General features: G+C 26.2%; 1 protein-coding gene across 1 annotated transcript; it reads left to right on the top strand.

Annotated features, from left to right (window-relative positions):
• Window positions 1-5,384: 5,384 nt before the first annotated feature.
• On the top strand, window positions 5,385-19,314 carry LOC100201395 (vigilin). The gene is made up of 17 exons (XM_065800212.1): window positions 5,385-5,610; window positions 6,494-6,841; window positions 7,645-8,058; window positions 8,145-8,390; window positions 11,695-11,871; window positions 12,788-12,898; window positions 13,037-13,141; window positions 13,650-13,868; window positions 14,410-14,847; window positions 15,509-15,697; window positions 15,794-16,045; window positions 16,136-16,292; window positions 16,494-16,789; window positions 16,877-17,177; window positions 18,154-18,329; window positions 18,459-18,671; window positions 18,755-19,314. Exons 2-17 carry the CDS (start codon window positions 6,530-6,532, stop codon window positions 19,001-19,003), a joined length of 3,855 nt encoding a protein of 1,284 aa, XP_065656284.1. The 5' UTR covers window positions 5,385-5,610; window positions 6,494-6,529; the 3' UTR covers window positions 19,004-19,314.
• The last annotated feature ends 377 nt before the right edge of the window (window positions 19,315-19,691 follow it).

The following is a 19,691-nucleotide window of genomic DNA, read 5'->3' as shown; positions in this document are numbered from 1 at the left end:
ACATCACTTTAGATGAACTCCACATTTGAGCTTTGACCTTCTCTAGCTTGATATTGGGTTTGGAATAAATCCTCTGGTCCATTGGACACTCTGGATATTCTTCTATTTTTCTCTTGTGAACCTTGTTCTGATGGTAGCTTTCTCTTTAGAGGTTTTGGAGTTGATGACGGTTCTGGTACTTTGGGGCTATCTTCCTTCTCTGCTACTTCCTCTTCCATCTTTTTGTCGAACTCTTCTCTCTCCTCACCAAGGTTGAAATCAATTCAAAAGATTTTTTGAATTGATTTCACTGTAACTTTTTCTTTTTTAAACTTGTAAAGTTTTGTTTCTTAGAAAGTTTCACAATCTCCATATTCTATGTATGCAGTGTTTGTAAAACAAATAAATAAAAAGTTGAGATACAAATTTAAGAAACTCATATAACACCTAAAGGCTTATTTCTTATATTAAAAATGTGCTTTTGTTAAAAACGTTTTGTGACTAAAAGTGTTCGTAATTAGCATAACAAACAAAGCAAAGTATACATAACATTCATATTTCAAAAAGTATTAACTAAATGAGATAAAAAAAGGATCTTATAAACAGATTTGTGGTTGTCAGTACGTCGCTATGCAGGATACTATGCTTTTTTATAATACACAGTATAAGATTTTGTTTAATAACAAATAAATAAAAATATATTTTAATAAAATAAGAAAGCTGAATAAAGTTTGCACAAAAATTATCACAAAAAAAAAGAATTTTTTTAAATTTTGTGGCTTTTTCATATAGGTGAACCACCTTAAAAACATACTGTCGTCAAATTAAGACATCTTATAAAAAATATTTTTTTTTGAAAATTATCGAAAACAATTAATTTTTATCGATACCCGATCAGAATTTGATAATTTATACCCGATCAGATACCTCAGAATACCCGATCAGAAATTGATAAATATTTTATTCCTTCTGAATTTACGAAAAAACACGGAAACGAGAATGTTTATGTTTGAAACTTAAATGAATTTAATTTTTGACTTTATATAATTTATCTGGTGAAGCCAATTGGTATAGAGTAATAAATAAAATATACAGAAAATTGTTGCTATTGGGCCGGTCGATCTGACCAGCAGGTTGAAGGCCCGGAGAGGGGACCCGGGCCTACAACCTGCTGGTTAGAGGGATCTATTTTTATGTTTCAGATACTATTCTTTCAGGCATTAAGCAAAATTCCAACTTAAAATGTACAAATAAGCCGTTGTTACAGGCCACCAACTGGAAGAATTGAAAACTTTGGCAATATTTTACTAAAAAGTATAATAAAGCAAACAGATTTTGAAAGGAAACAAAATTACTTGATCGGGGATTTCAACATAAACTCCTTTGATTATTATGAAAATCAAAGTTTGAGAAAATTTTTTAATAGTTTATTTGAAACTGGAACAATAATTTTAATTAATTGCCCGACTAGAATCACAAGTCATTCATCGTCATTAATTGATAATATTTTAACAATCGATTTTTTTAATAAGTCGCTAAAAAAGAGAATTATAAAAACCGATGTTTTCGATTACTTCCCAATTTTTTTTATATATATGTTAATTTAAAAAAAGAAAAGCAGGGAAAGGTTTTTATAAAAAAACAGCTTATCAACAATAATAATTTAAATTCTTTCAGAGAATAATTATCACTTTTAGATTGGGGTTATATAAACTTTAATGATAATATCAACCATAATTTACGACAACTTTTTGAAAACTTTTTACGAAGTGTACGATTTCCCTTTAATTGAAATAGTTTTAAGCGATAAGGAAATGTCATCTCCTTGGATTACTGAATGTCTCAGAAAATTTTCAAAAACTCAGCAGAAGCTATACATTAAATACCTAAAATCGAAATACCTAATACCTAAAATCGAATTCAGAAAAACATAAACAAAGTTATAAAACTTATTAAAACTTATTTGAAAAGCTTCGCAAAAATGCAAAATAAAAAACTATTGAAACTTGCTTATTAAATATAAGCACAACTCAAAACGCGTCTGGCAAATCATGAAGGTGTCTGGAAAACTTAAACCAAATAAAAATTTACTCCCAAATTTTATACAAATGGACAATAAATTAATAAATGACTCAAATGATATTGCATTTGAATTTAATAAGGTTATCACCACTATCGGGACAAAATCAGGCGATAGTATTTCATTCATTAAAGATAAATCTGTTGATGAGTTCGAAACATCAATAAGCTCTAATCTAAATTTTACTGAGTTAACTTTTAATGAATTTGAGGTTGCTTTTACGTCATTAAAACGAAATAAAGCTACTGGGTATGATGGTATTAACACCATTTGTGATTGATTCCTACGGTGTTATAAAAGATATTCTTTATTAAATCTTCAGAGCATCCATTGCACAAGGGTTGTCCAGATAAACTGAAAATAGCAAAAGTAACTTCAATCTTTAAGATCGTACAAGTATAACAAATTATCGCCCTATTTTAGTTCTTCTAGTTTTTTCTAAAATTTTTGAAAGAATAATATACAACCAAATCAACTCTTATCTTTGTTTTAAAAAAAATAATTTAACCGAGCATCCCATTCTTCAACTTACGCGCAATATAACTGACTCTTTTTAAGACTCTTGTTTTACACTAGAAGTGTTTATTGATTTGTCTAAGGTATTTAATACCGTCAATAATCAAGTCCTGTTAAAAAAACTAATATCATATGGCGTTAAAGATAAAACCCTATTATGGTTTGAAAGCTATCTTACTAACCGTAAACAGTTTGTTTACAATAAAGATTCTATATCTCATCTATTAATGAATATAACATGTGGTGTTCCACAATAATCCATACTTCTTTTTATTTTTTTTTAAATTTAGCTGCTCCAAGAAGACCTTATGGTGTTGTCACAGAGCACCGCGGAAGTGCATTTAACCAGGAAGCTCACGCCTCCTTCCATACCGTGACGTGAAAATATGTCCAGAGCTCGTTTTGAACCTGAATCTCCTGCTTTTATAGCAAGCGCTCTAAGCACTGCGTCACGGCCGCACAAAAACTTGGTCCACTTATTTTTTGAATATATATAAATGATCTTCATAAATCATCAAACTTAACAACAATAAAATTTGCAGATGACACAAATTTATTTTTACCTCATGAAGATATTAATATGCTTTTTAGTTTCTCGGAGTATATATTGCTGAAAATCTATCTTGGAGAAATCATATTAATAATACCTCCAATAAAGTTGCTAAATGCATCGGAGTTTTCTATAAAGCAAGAAATATATTAAGTAAACACCAGTTAACACAATTATATTACTCATTTATACATTGTCATATAAACTACGCGAATATTATATGGGGAAGCACTCATAGAACAAAGCTAAAATCTCTTTACCTTCATCAGAAACACGCAGCTCGTGCAATAAATTTTAAAAATCGGTTTTTTCATACGTAACAACTTTTTAAAGAAATGAATATTTTAAATGTATATTAACTAAATATCTTTAATATTTTATGTTTCATATCTAAATGTAGAGAAAATTTGTTGACATTGTATTACAAAATCTTTATTGTATACGTATACGTTGTATTACAATATCTTTATTGCATGAAACCTAAAAACAAACACAATCTTCGAATTAAAAACAATCTTATTGTCCCTTTTTGCCGTAAAAGCATAGACCTGTTTTTTGTTTCTTATTGAGGTCCTTATCTCTGGAACAAAATAGTCTTACCAAATTTTGATTTTTCTACTCAAATGACTTTCGCTATATTCAAACAAAAACTTATAAAAATTATATTTTTAATTGAAAATATCTTGATTTATTTTTAGTTTTTTGTTTGTTTGTTTGTTTGCTTGTTGTTGTTCTACTTTTTATATTATTTGGTTTGACATTTTATCTTGTCTTTTTAACATTTTATCTTGGTTTTTAAATGTTTTTGCATAAAAGTGTATTAGTATTTTCACTGCAGACATTGTATTTATATTAAAAATCGACCATATATTGTAAAGGGCTTCATGAGGAGATCCTTATGATCTTCTAGAAATCTTGTCGTTACTAATGTAAAAGTTGTAATATATATATATATATATATATATATATATATATATATATATATATATATATATATATATATATATATATATATATATATATATATATATATATATATATATATATATATATATATATATATATATATATATATATATATATATATATATATATATATATATATATATATATATATATATAAGGTTTGTACTAATCTCAAATGAGAGCAAATAGCGAAAAATGCGGTTATGACCATGTAAAATTTCCCCATGAAGAGAGGGTTGTATATATTAAATCATTAAGTTTTTACAACTATTTAAACATTTAATTTGAATGTTTATAACTTTCACTAAATTATTAAAGTTTATTCACTAAAATTAAAAACCTTTACATGAATATTTACTTAGTCAAAGATAATTTAAAAAAAAGATAATTAACTAACTACTCTCATACTTCAAGCAGGTGCTCTCATATTTTGGGATAGTTGTGTTCCAAGATTCCAATCACTGCAATTATTTTAAAAGATTCTTATTTGATAAAAGTAATAAAGTACCTAAATTTTGAGTTTTCACTATGTCTAAAAGCGGCAGATCTGATTCATTCAAATTTTTTTATTCTTTTTATCAACAATCATATATAAATAAAATCGTGCAACTTTGTGCAGCTTGATATTTTTGTATATCTTTTGATTAGTTTACCGAGTGTAATAAAGTTAAAAACATTATGTCGAACTTTTTTTATTTAACTTCAAAAAGCAAAGGTCACAATAAAAAAATCCATTTTTACCTGCTTTTAATTGTTCTTTAATAAATAAAAAATTGTTCTTTAACAAATAAAAATTCGTTTTTCCTTTTTTATGAAAATTCCTTTTTCTAAATATTAAAAGTATCCAAACATCAATAATTGTATTGAAAACATTTTTTTTTTGTCTTTAACAGGATTTTGAAGTTTAAGTAAAATTTCGCGAAATTTACAGAATTTAACTTATTTTATATCAGACTTCCGACTTATTTGAAGACAATTAAAAGTAAACAAAAATAAACAAACATTAGGGAAGGGGGTTGATTTCAAAATATTAAAAACTATAACTTTATTATTAAAAAAAAATTTAAAAAATTCTGTTTTTGTAATAAATTTTGAACATAATATACAAAATAATAATTGATTCAAAGTTTTTAAAAAACTTACAAAAAAAGTTTTATAAAACTTCAGTTCAAACAACCGTTAAATAAATTATAATAAAATATGTGGAGGAGAATTCTTGTCTGCGTGGACACATCGGTAAACGTATGTGCCCAACCAGATATTTGCTAAGCTGAAAAGACAAAAATAACACGAGAAAAAAATAAACGTTTTTAATTGGATGGAAAACAATAGAAATATTAGATTTTGTAACTAAAAGTGATGGATAGGGTTAAAAACCACTAATTGAAAAGTTTAATATAAATTTATTACGCATATAGTTCTGGATAGAACTAATTTGTCAGCCAAGCTGAGGCAACAAGTGTTATTATATAACCCGGATCACCGTTAACGGCAGCAGTTTCCTCTGTTTATTGAACAGGTAAAGAAAAGTTTATACTATTATCATATTTACCTTTTTAAGAATAATTAATAAACTCTTAAAAAGACCCTCAGACTAATTAACATATTTTTTGTTTAATCTTATTTTGAAAGTCTTCAAAATTTGATTTTAAGTTGCTACAACCTTTTGCTACAAGTTTATCCATTCAGTAATTTTTATTTACAATTTTCAATGGAACCTAAAAACAATTGTTTTCACTGAATATCATTAATTATTCAAATTTCTATCTCAAAATGTTTTGTTTTTTAAAAACATTTTGACTTTAAGGTTTTTAGACTACCACTAGATTAAAAGATCATTAAGAATGTAATTGCACAAACAAAAGCAGTATACTTACAATATGACTTATATGAAATTGATTGTGAATAAGAGAAGAACACATTTTCATGGCTTCATTGGTTTTTCATTTTGTAATATAACGATCTCTGAAATCCTGTTATATGTTAAATAAGATAACTGAGATCTATATTTCTAAAAGTACCTATTGTTTAAAACATAATAGTGTATGTGTTTACAAAAATCCCCTAACTTTTATTTTACATGTAAAAAGAAAAGTTACATATTAAAATTATAAAAGCTTGCATTTTAAATCTATATTTTATATCCATTGAAAAGCCTAAAATTTTATTACACAAGATATAGTCCCACACTAAAACTTTTTCACTAAATCTTTTAAAATTTTTATACAAATATATTTGTACAAGTTAAAGCAAGAAATGCAAGCAATAGTAAATTTGATTAATTTTCTATGAATTCTTCTTAAGAAGTTTAAAGATCTTTAAGTTTCATTTTTTTAACATTTTTTTAATATCTGGAAGGCATATTGAAAAAAGGAATAATCATGAGTGTATTAAATATTTAGTGGAGCTGCTAGACTTGACTGAATAGGACAAGATTTATGGATATGGAATCATTAATATTAAATGGTTCAATATCAAACCTTTCTACAACAAATGGTTATATGAATGGTACATACTCACCAGATGATACAATGGATATGAGCAAAGATAATGACCAAACTGTGTCTCAACAACAAAAACTTGGCTCAAGTCCTCCAACATACGCTGATGCTTTTCCACCCTTAAGTGCAGCTCCTAAATCTAATGTGGGAACTACACAAACAGCATGGGTTTCAAAAAATACTACCAAGCCAAAGCCAGCTGCTGAAACTTTTAGACCTATATTATCATCAACAGCAACACAGGTGTTTTTTTTTAAGTTAAATTAATGTTTATAGATAATAGACATAAATATTTAGTTACATATAATCTTGGGTGAACAGTAGCGTTACAAAATGTGCAATCATTTAGGATTGGGGAAAACATTAGACAAAACATGTTTTTAACAGGCTTCGGTTAGTGTTTTCATTGTCAACACTGAGTTTAAAGTATTATAAATTCTAAGCAAAATGCGTTAATAATGAGTTTTACTCAATATTATTTCTTATCCAAAATGGTAGCATGTTTTATGGCACTACTGTGACCTCAAGAATAAGAATTTTTATCCGATGACAAATTTAAAAATGTTTTCGAAAGATATTTAAATTATAAATAAATTAATTTTGTATATAAATAAATTTATATTTGATATAAATTTCGATATTTAAAAAAAATAAAGTAATATATATATATATATATATATATATATATATATATATATATATATATATATATATATATATACATATATATATATATATATAAATATATATATATATATATATATATATATATATATATATACATATATATATATATATATATGTATGTATGTATGTATGTATGTATGTATGTATGTATGTATATATATATATATATATATATATATATATGTATGTATGTATGTATGTATATATATATATATATATATATGTATGTATGTATATATATATATATATATGTATGTATGTATGTATGTATGTATGTATGTATGTATGTATGTATGTATGTATGTATGTATATATATATATATATATATATATATATATATATATATATATATATAAATGTGTTTAAAATACCATATGAAGAACGCAAGTTCAAAAGTACCTCTCCAATCGTTGGGGATGCTGATCGACAAAATGAGTTAATTCGTGATATAATGCAGAGAACTGGTACAACAATAGAAGTTAGTGTAAATAAGGATCAATGCCTGACAGTAATGGTGACTGGTAAGAGAGATGCTACTGCACAAGCAAAAAGATTTATTATAGCAGGACTACAAACTCAAGCAAGTATTGAGATTGAAATACCTAAGGAACATCATGGTTTTGTCCTTGGAAAAGGCGGCAAAAAGCTTCAAGAACTTGAGTTAATGACACAAACTAAGATAACTATTCCTCGAGACTCTAAAATAATCAGGATTGTTGGTACAAAAGAAGGTATTGATCGAGCCAAACATGAAATACAATTAATATCAGATGAACAAGTAAGCATATTAAGTTATTATTTGTTAAAAATTTCATTATAAATTCAGTGAAATAAAATTTACAAAGTTGTTTTTATTATAACCAGGCTAAACTTGCATTTGAACGTCTAACTGTTCCCAAAATTTATCACCCATTTATCCAAGGACCAGATAATGAAAAAATGAAAGAGATAGCATTGAATACTGGTGCTCGAATTAACATTCCACCCCCTTCAGTTAATAAAGACGAAATAACTGTTGCGGGAGATAAGGAATCTGTTCAAAAAGCTGTTAAATTAATAATGGATATTTACAAACGAAGAGAAAAACTTAGTAAAACAGTTGCTATTGAGGTGAGTTTATTAGAACTTTATAATCATAGTGCGTATGCCTGTTTGTATAAATAATATATATTGGATGTGTGTATAATATATATTGTGTGTGTGTGAATATAATATATATTGTGTGTTTGTATATAATATATATTATGTGTGTGTATATAATATATATATATATATTTATATATTTATATATATATATATATATATATATATATATATATATATATATATTGTGTGTGTATATACATACATACATACATACTTACATAGGCTTTAGCAGGATGTTTTCATGATAGTTTTTAATATTTCTGCTGAAGTTCTATTTTCTATCCCTTCTTAACTCCAATGACAGTAAAAAGGTTTGTTTTTTTTAACAATAAAAAGACAGAAACACAGATTGCATTAAAAAAAATTTCTTCAATTCATCCATAAAATATTTTAGTTAATTTTTGTATTATTCTTATATTTATATAATAATTTCTGTTTTAAATAAAAATTTTAAAATAATATAATATAATCAATCGTTTTAATAAAAGCAACAATGAAATAAAAACAATTATACAATATATCATATTTTTATAAAAACGATCTATATGTTGTGGTTATTTATATTTATTATATTAAATTATTTATATGTTGGGTTTTTTGTTGTTTCCATTATATATATATATATATATATATATATATATATATATATATATATATATATATATATATATATATATATATATATATATATTCAAATCAATAGTTTTGTTAATAATTTTGAAACAGTTATAGACATTTATACTAGTTAAAGACACTATTTAGTTTAACAAACTAGTTTCTCAATCAATGCGAAATTAAGCAAATTGCGTGAATATTTTTTCTTTATTATATATATATATATATATATATATATATATATATATATATATATATATATATATATATATATATATATATATATATATAAATATATATATATATGTATATATATATATATATATATATATATATATATATATATATATATATATATATATATATATATATATATATATATATATATATGTATATATATAATTAGGGTGTTAGCCATAAGTAAATTTTATGCAGCATTTTGTGATATTGGAATTTAGGTTCTTGTTTTATTGAGGGCTAAGGACTAAAAAGGAGAAGACATTTAATTCAATTGAAATATTTGATAGTCTACTAAGCAAATGAAACAATAAGGGATTTAAACCATCATCAAACCACCGAACTAACAGTTGCGTCTCACAAATATTATGCGGTAGTGGTGTAGAGTAAGCGGTAGAAGGCTTGCCTCATAAGCAAGAAGTTCCGAGTTCGATCCCCTACATGTCCCTGGTAGTACTGCTCTCAACTTGTTTCTCTGTAGCAGCCTTATTTGTTAAGGTTTGTGTTTCAATGTTATAGAGTTGAGAGAGGGTTGTAACCACAACTAAAGTAGCCTCCTCGACTGTTGTGGCCTTTATGGCTTGGGGAGGGGGGGTTAAGGACTGAAATGAAATTAAAAAATGTTAGAATAAACCAACTTAAGTGCTACACTGACATAGTGGTGTTAGAAAAATTATTAACTTTAAAGTAATAATTGAAATGCCTTTAAATTAAGTTAATCAGGTTTGAACTTAAAATTGAGATGCTTCTAAATTAAAAAATGTATCATTTTTATGCTTTTACTTTCTCTGGTTTATTCTCTATTTATTTTATCATTCATTGAGTTTCTTTTCTTTTCAGAATATGGTTTGTTTATTTTTAATTTTCTCTTTAAATTAGTTTGGTTTTTTCAGCGCATTTTGTGCAATTTTCCAAAATATGCAAAAATGGTAGCCAAGTTGTCAAAAAAGTATGCTGTGTGCGTTCATGGCAAACCTTGACAAACAAGGCTGCTGCCTGGAAAAACAAGTTGAACCCTTTATTACCAAGGACAAGATCAAACTCAGAACTTCTTGCTTATGAAGCAAGTTCTACCACTATAATCATGTTAAAGACATGCAAATTATCATTAATAAAATTACTTTAATAAAAGCAAAGTTCATTTAAATATAAGCATATTTTATCATGTATTAAAATTGTTATGTATATAGAAACATTTAGTAATAAATTAATATTGAATTATTATTTATAAGCTTGATCTTGAAAATCCATGATATAAAAAATTTACTTAATTCAATCATAATAAATTTGATTAATCAAAATGGCAGTCATGGTAACAATGGTTAGAGATGTGGCTTAGAACCAAGAGGCCTGTGATTCGATGCTAGCTCTGGTGCAGTGGTTAGAGTTCTGGCTCAAAACCAAGTTGAATTCGCTTTACAACGTGTTTTGTTATATCATATTTTCTTGATACTTCACTTATTGAGTAATGCTTCCCGAGTAGCAAGCAATATTAGCGCAATATTGTTTATATAGTTTTTATACTGTAAATAATATTGCGCCAATATTGTGTGCTACTCAAGGTCTTAGTCAAGAGATAATAATTGCTTCTTCAGAGTTTTTTCACAACATTTTTTCTCCTTTTTTTTTCCCGTTTTGCAGTTTAGAACTTATAAACTTTTTTTTTACCAAAACTTATTTTAAAGAAGATAAAAATTTATTTTTATAAAAAATGCATTAAAAAAAAATTAAATTAACTGTTTAAAATTGTTCAAAAGTATATTATAATACAAACCTAATGTAATTAAATCACAATGGTTGAATATTACTACACTTAAAATTATAATTTAATCAGGAAATGTGTGTGTGTGTCTATATATATATATATATATATATATATATATATATATATATATATATATATATATATATATATATATATATATATATATATACATATATATATACACACACACACACACACACACACACACACACACACACACACACACACACACACACACACACATAAAAATGTTACTTTGCTGTTGGAATGCATTATCAAATCTGTTTTTGAAAATAGATTTTTAGGAGTTTTAATCAGTTAATCATGAAAAATTTTAATTTCAAGTTATATGGATTTTTTATGTCACAATTGTTAACAATATAACTAATTTTTATTTTACATTTTGAAACTGTTTTTAACACATATTACTGACGACAGATTTTTTTACTCAAAAAATTTATCATTATGCAACTAACATAATAAATGTGAATGTATGTCAAAAAAATGTTTTTTTTTTTGCAAAGGCTATCATTTGTCAATGTGAATTAGTTTATAAAAACAGGAGCCTTGAATAAACTATGCTAGCTAAATCCCGTAATTTAAATAAATAAACAATATAATAGAATTCTATATTTAAAACTTTGTCTTCAGGTTAAAAAAAATCAACATCGCTATGTTATTGGACCAAAAGGATCAGGAATTCAAGATATTTTGCGTGCTACTGGAGTTTCTGTGGAAGTTCCTTCTTCTGACAGCGATAATGAGACTATCGTTCTTCGTGGTGATGGTGATAAGCTTGGAAATGCACTGACAATGGTGTATGAAAAGGTTTTAAAACTTTAATTTCAGATCATTAATGGCAAAGTAATATAATAACTTTTCAATAATAAAATGTTTTGTGTGTTTTGAAATCAAAATAACTAAAACTAAAAAAAGATGTAAATTAGCACAATATATGAGGGCCTATTATAGGAAAAAAATTTGGTCAGTGATACCCCTCGTTCTGAAGAAATTTAGTAGAAAATCTAATTTTTTTTTCGCAAAAAAAACCATATTTAAGAATTATGTTAAAAATATATGATTGCAACAATTATGTTAAAAATATATGATTGCAACAATTATGTTAAAAATATATGATTGCAACATTTAAAAATATATGATTGCCTTTTATTTTCCTAAAAGACATTTTTTAATACATAATTATTATTTTGAATTTAAAACTGCTTATAAAACATTAGTTTGTTTCGCGTAATGATTTTAGGCCACAGACACTAAAGTTGGGTAATGTGATATTGTGTCAGTTTCTAATTATTTTGTAGTGTTATACATTTTTCCTTGATCCAAACACAAGTTTATAGAATATTAATTCCATAAAGTTTGCAAACACATGAGTATAGAAAAATGTTTAGTTTTTTATAAATTACTTAAATATAAAAAATATAGCATTTTTTAAATATATTTACAGATTTTATAATAATTTGATAAAAAATCTGATAAAAAATCCTTAATTTAATTGTGAGTAAATTTCTAATGATTTTAATATTTATTTTAATATGCATTGTGATTAAATATAAAATAAACAAGCTATTTATAAATAAAAATTTATGTCAGATAATTTCTGAGAAAAAAACTTTCGAGGTAAACCAAAAAAAAAAATGTTTAAATAAATTATAATCGTGGTATTTATCTTAAGGTCATAATAAGATTTTATATTCAAAATTTTATAACAGTTTGTGATTTTTAGGCTAACAGTTGTATTACAGCAGAATTGCACGCACCAAAATGGCTTCATCGTTTTATTATTGGGCGAAAAGGAGAAAATATAAAGAAAATTACACAGGATTTGGGCAACAAAGTGTGTTTTGTTTATCATTTTTGTTGTTGAAATTTAAAGCTCATTATTTTAATTTATAACTCACAGAAATCTTTATTAGTTAAAGATCTTTTTCACAGAGATGTTTTTTTTATATATTTTTTTTTAAATTCTGCTTAGATTCATATTGAGTTTGTAGAAGACAAAGATAAAATATTTATTGAAGGACCTCCAAATGAAGTTAATGCTGCTGAAAATTTACTTGAGTTGTCTCTTAATGAACTGGTAAATGTTATTAATATTTTAATTAGTGTAGAATACTATTATTAGTTAAAGTAGGCTGTCATCAACTGGTAAATGTTATTAATATTTTAATTAGTGTAGAATACTATTATTAGTTAAAGTAGGATGTCATCAAAATGTGAAATACCACTGAGACCATTTTTTTTATATATAACTTACTTTTGGAAATTTTGTCATGCACTAACTTGATGAAAATCTTTTCATCAAGTTAGTGCATGAAAAAAATTTATAATTAAAAATAAGTATAAGTTATAGTGAATCCAGATAAAAAAAAATTTGCAAACTAAAAAAAAAGGTATAGTAATACTTAATCCAGAACATTAAGATTAAAATCAAACCCAGTAATCTCACTTTCATCACTAAAAGAAATAGTAATATAGGATTATTCCTAGATTACAATAAAACTATAGAGCATGATTTGGTAGAATTTTTTTCAATTTGTATCTATAGTAATATACTTTCTTATAATAAAGTTTGTAATTATTTTAAGAAAAACACAATGTCATTTGCTGACATCCAAGTAGATCAAAAATGGCATCGTCATATTATCGGTAAAAATGGTGCTAATATAACTAAGATCAAAAATGAAACTGGAACTTCTATCAATATTCCTTTGGATACCAAAAAATCTAACATTATCCGCATAGAAGGTAGTCCACAGGGTGTAGCTGCAGCGAAAGAGGAAATTCTTGAAATGGCTGCAAAAATGGTTATTAATTTTTATAGCTAATTTTATATTTTTATTACATAATTAGCATATTGTTTAATTGTATATTTTTGTTGCATAATTAGCTAATTGTTTAATTATATTTTGTTGCATTTAATTTCTTATTAGGTATGATTATTTATAGTATATGAATAATATATAAGGCAATATTCTGATAAGATAATTGAATGACGTATTATAGGAGATACTAATATAAGATTAACATAATTTTAGATCGTATTAAAAGGTTAATAGATTATAAGGTTATTAGATTATATAAAACTATTATACATTGTGTTCCTACTTGATGTTAAATTTAGTATTGTGTTACTTGTTGTTAACTAGTTTAAACTAATAAAAATATATAAAATACAAAAAAAAAAAGCTAAATGCTTAAGAATAAAACAAGAATTGTAGCAATTATTTATATCGCTTGAAGAATGAAATTTTATTTTTAATGAATTTATAAGTTTTTAATAAACAAATAATAGTAATAAAAAAATCAAATATTCTTAACTACTTCTTTTATGTTTTGCAATTGTAGGATAATGAAAAATCTAAAGACATTATAATTGAACAACGGTTTCACAAAAATATAATTGGTCAAAAAGGTGAAAATGTGAGAGTAATACGTGAAAAGTTTGCAGATGTTCAAATATCATTTCCTGAAGCTGGAAAAAAGAGTGATATTGTAACACTTCGTGGACCTAAAGAAGAAGTTGATCAGTGCTATAACTACATGAAAAAATTAGTGCAAGATGTTGTTGCTTCAAACTATCGGTGTGAGGTGCCAATCATTAAGAAGTTTCATGGTAACATAATCGGTCGCAATGGGGCTAACATAAAGAAAATAAAAGAAGAGACAAACACAACAATAGAAATTCCACCTGTAACAAGTAACAGTGATGTTATAATAGTAACGGGGTACAAAGAACAAGCAGAAAAAGCTAAAAAGATGATTTTAGCTATACAAAATGAGCTTGTGAGTATTCCTTTGTATTTAAAAGTGCATGTGGGTGTTTGCGTGTTTATGTATATACATGCTACTTTCAAAGTATCACCCCTCCCAATCTATGACTTTTTACTGTTGTGTCTATCCTCTCTCCTTAACAGTTTGACTGCACACACATTCTCACACATGCACACAAATGAAAAAAAGAGTATGTTGATTTTTTCCAGATCTTATTTGTAAAGTTTAAACAGATTTCAAATTTTAGATGAGTTGAGTTGCATATCTTAGGCAACTACTAAAACCCATAATGTTAAAACCTACAATTTCAAAGTTTAAAGACTTTTTTAAAAATTTAAACTTAATTAAAAAAGATATATTAAAGAGATGATTAATGAGGTTTTTCTTCAAAGTTTAACAACATTAATGTTGGAAATGTTTATTTAAAATATATTCCTTATTAATTTGAGACACGAATCTAATGGTGACTTTACATAATAAAATATGATATAGTTTTGATATTGATATACTTTTTGGTTTAGAAATAAGCTGCACCGTTGCTTGTCATGATTTGATTATTTTTTAATTTTTAAAAGTTTGAGTGTAATAATGATGATGATGATAATAATGTTTTAAATATGATATTTAAAATTTTGGTTTTAATTTCTTTTGAAGTATATTTATTTTTATTAAGGCAAGTGTGGTGTCTGTTGAAGTTAAAGTTCCACAAAAACTTCATATGGCTATGATAGGACCTGGAGGAAAACTTATTCAAAGTATAATGAATGAATGTGGAGATGTAAACATTCGCTTCCCTTCAGAAGATGCAAAAAGTGATATTATTGTTATTCGTGGAGCAAAAGAAGATGTGGAAAAAGCAGAAGTATTGTGTTATTTTATTTGTCTAATAGTTTGAAATAATTGTAAATAAAATATTTAAAAAAAAAATATTTAGAATCTGTAAAGTTTTTTTTTTTAGATTCAGTTAAAGAAACTGGCAGAAGAACGACAAGAAAATAATTACACGGCTGAAGTTACTGCAAAAGCTGAACACCACAGGTTTTTGATTGGTAAGGGAGGTGTGAATATACGAAAAGTACGCGAAAAAACTGGTGCTCGAATTATCTTTCCTACAAAAAATGACGAAAACAAAGAACTCATCACTATTATTGGAACAAAAGAAAGTGTAGAAGAAGCTAAAGCCGACCTCTTGAACAAAATCAAAGATTTAGTAAGTTTCTTTTTTTCTTTTTTATTCTTGCTCTCTTTTTTATTCTTTATACCTTTAGTTAAATAGTCTACATCAAATAATTTTGTTTAGAACAATATTGTAGAAAGTGAAGTATTGATTGACCCTAAACATCATCGTGAACTGGTAGCACGACGAGCACAAATTCTTCGTGATATAGCTGATGAATATGGAGGTGTTACAGTAAGCCTACCAAAAGTTCCAGATTCAAATAAGGTTTCCTTAAAAGGTATTTAATCTTTGTATTTAAAAATGTTATTATTGTTATGTGCGTAATAATTTTAAAATAATTTATACAATAATTACTTTTTTATTAATTTATTAATTATTAATTAATAATATAAATTAATAATTTATTAAATAACAATAACCACATGAATTACAAATTGTTATAAATTATAGCTATTTACTTGATGCCAACTTATTTTAGGGGCAAAGGAATGTGTTGAAGGTGCCAAGCTAAGACTTTTAGAAATAGTCAATGATTTGGAATCAATGGTTGAAAAGGAATGCATTATTTCACATGTTCATCATCGAGCTGTTTTGGGCAATAAAGGAAAAAATGTCCAAGAGCTTTCTTCTAAATTAGGTGTTCAGATTAAATTTCCTGAAAGACGTCCGGTAAATAGTGAAGCAGCTGCATCAGAAGGCGATGACAGTAAACTTGATGTTATTGTGATCAGTGGTAAAAAAGATGATGTTGAGGAAGCATGTAACACACTTCTGGTTTGTTCAATAAAATCATTTGTTTCCAAATTTTACTTTTATCTTGTTTTTACCCTTATGAAATGTGTTTTTTCTATTTAAATGTAGTCTTTGGTTCCCATATCAGAGAAGATACAAATTCCATTTGACAGTCATCGTTATATTATTGGGACCAAAGGAGCTGGTATTCGTAAAATGATGGAAGAATATGATGTTAATATTGCTGTTCCATCTGCGGATCTACAAGATGATCACATAGTTGTTACAGGACCAGCGGCCAATGTAAAAAATGCAGTGGATGCTCTTCGCAAACGTAATGCTGAAATTGAGTCTGAAAATGAAGATAGAAAGCTCAGACAATTTGAAATGGTTGTAAATGTTCCAAAAGCATATCATTCAAAATTAATAGGTATTTTTAAATATATAATTTATATTTTGTTCAAATCTTTGTATTAAGTCTTGTCACTAGGTTTTGCTGTTTAACTGAAAAACATTATCAGCGTATTTTAAATTATTGCATTGTAGTTAAGTTTGATTTCTTAACTTTAATAGAATACATTAATGCAATATATTTATTTTAAATAATGAACAATGTAATTATAATAAAAATAAATCAACAACAAATCTAAATTTAGTATTTGAAAAATATTTATGTATGTATGTAAAAAAATTATGTATAACAATTTTTTTGATGGCTTTGTGACAATTTACTTTTATTTGAGGACGTGATAAGCAAATTACTTACTTTTTTTTCAGAGGTAATAAACTATTTTTAAAAACAGTTAAAAACAGTTTATAGAAATTCATTGTAAGTGAGCTGATATAGTAGTGCCCATTATTTACAATAATTTCTATACATGGTCGGGTTATATTAAGTAATACTGCATTGGTGCCATGAATCTTTTTAAAATCTAAAGGGATGGAATATTATTACCATACTAGTAAGGGTTTCTATAATATTGTTGCTTATTAGTCTCACCCAAGAGTTAAGATCTAGGTCACTCATACTTAATCTAGTAGTTCTTTTATGTTTTATCAAAAAATCATTAATTTGAAACTATATATTAATAAACAATTTATTAAATTAAAAATACTTTTTCTTGACTTCAGTGTAAAAAATTTTCAAATAAAAAAAAGTAATTTAAAAGTCTATTTTTAGCAAAAAACTGGTTTTTAATCAAAATTAAAATATTAAATATTACAAATCAAGTACAAACACATGAGCAATATTCGAATGATATTATAAAGGTTCCGTAGTATAATAGTTTTGGTTTAACAAAAATGGCGTAATGCATACGTAAATGACAGTTTTCATATGTAAAATGCATGCATCGTGACATTAACGGTGTATCATTGATATTCGAAATGTTTTATGCTATTGTTAGGTCGCAAAGGAGCAATGATACAAAAGTTACGAGATGAATATGGTGTTAATATACGAGTGCCTCCTGCATCTAATACTCCTGATGACGATGAACAAGCCAATCAAATACATTTAATTGGTTACGAGGACAAGTGTATAAAAGCCAAAGAAGCCATAGAGGCTATCATCAAGGAAGTGGTAAGTTTACATTTTTCATATTATTATTAAAATATACAAGTGATCACACTTTTTTGTATTTTTGTAATATTTATATATATATATATATATATATATATATATATATATATATATATATATATTTTACAGCAAGACCAAGTCTCGATAGAAGTAATGATTGACAGTCGCATTCACAGTCGTATAATTGGACAAAAAGGCCGTAGCGTGAGAAAGATTATGGAGAAGTTCAAAGTCGACATTCGCTTTCCTCGACAAGAAAATCCAAATCTAGTTGTAATTTCTGGAGATGAAGAATCTTGTGAAGCTTGCAAAGAACATTTACAACTTCTAGAAGAAGAATATGTAAGGCTTCAAGTGTAATTAAATTCTTGCATCATAAATAGTTCAAAGACAACAAATAAAAAATATATATATTTTTTCTTTAGATGGATACCGTATACGAGCGTGAAGAAGAGCAAGAATTAATGGCCTCTTATCTTAAACCACGTTCAGGAAAAGAAAAGGGAAACACTCAAGAAGGCTTTGTTGTAAAGGGTGCTCCGTGGGAACCTCAAAAATGTGTTTATCAGCAGAAGGAGTATACTGCAGATGCAGTTAGTGACTTTCCTACTCTTTCTTCTATTGCTGCAGGTGGTCAACAGAGTAAAGCGTGGGGTAAATCGTCAGGCTTCTAATGACAATGGAGTCACTATTGCGCTATGATTTTATAAAATTCGCTTTCTAATTTAACAAAATTTATTTTAATTGTGCGTTGACTTTCCAACTTATTTATTTTTTCTTAGTGTATTTTCTTAAACGAATATTTTCTCTTCTTTTTGGTTTTAATATATTTTGCATTTTTTACGTAACTTTAGTGATTAGACTTGAGTGACGAATAAATGTAATTTCATAGAAATTGTTTAACGGATTTTAATTTCGCCAATTTGTAGAGTTGCCGCAATGCGGATTTAAAATGGATTATTTGATAAAAAAAATTTCTGCTGAATTTCTATTTTATTTTTTTGTCTGCCCTGTTTGTTTTTTTATCTTAAATTTTTTTCTGTTGCCGTATCCTGTCGTTTTTCAAGTGTTTTGTTATTGGGTGGGGAAATATATAGGTGCCATTAATTGGATAATTTTTGTTAAGGTCATCTAGAAAAGACAAGTTGGTGATCTAACATAACTTCAGATGTCTAAACTTCATATTTTTTCTAATTAAAAAATAAAATTTATTATAAAGTTTATTACAAAGGTCGTAGGCCCAATAATCTTTAAAACTAATTCTTTAAGAAATTATTTCTATACCCCCCCCCCCTTCCTTCACATATACCTTATAAAAAAGTTTTATAAATGTGAGAAAGCAACTAACAATTTTTTAAATCT

This window comes from Hydra vulgaris, chromosome 06 (genome assembly GCF_038396675.1).
Source record: "Hydra vulgaris chromosome 06, alternate assembly HydraT2T_AEP".
Classification (NCBI taxonomy): domain Eukaryota; kingdom Metazoa; phylum Cnidaria; class Hydrozoa; order Anthoathecata; family Hydridae; genus Hydra; species Hydra vulgaris.
The sequence above is the reverse complement of the archived record's forward strand: the minus strand, read 5'-3'. Positions and strand labels throughout refer to the sequence as shown.

Coding starts and splice junctions, on each gene's coding strand:
- LOC100201395 (XM_065800212.1), top strand. CDS start 6,530: ATGGATATGGAATCATTAATATTAAATGGTTCAATATCAAACCTTTCT. Junction 12,899..13,036: donor CACAGGATTTGGGCAACAAA/GTGTGTTTTGTT, acceptor AATTCTGCTTAG/ATTCATATTGAGTTTGTAGA. Junction 15,698..15,793: donor AAGATGTGGAAAAAGCAGAA/GTATTGTGTTAT, acceptor TTTTTTTTTTAG/ATTCAGTTAAAGAAACTGGC.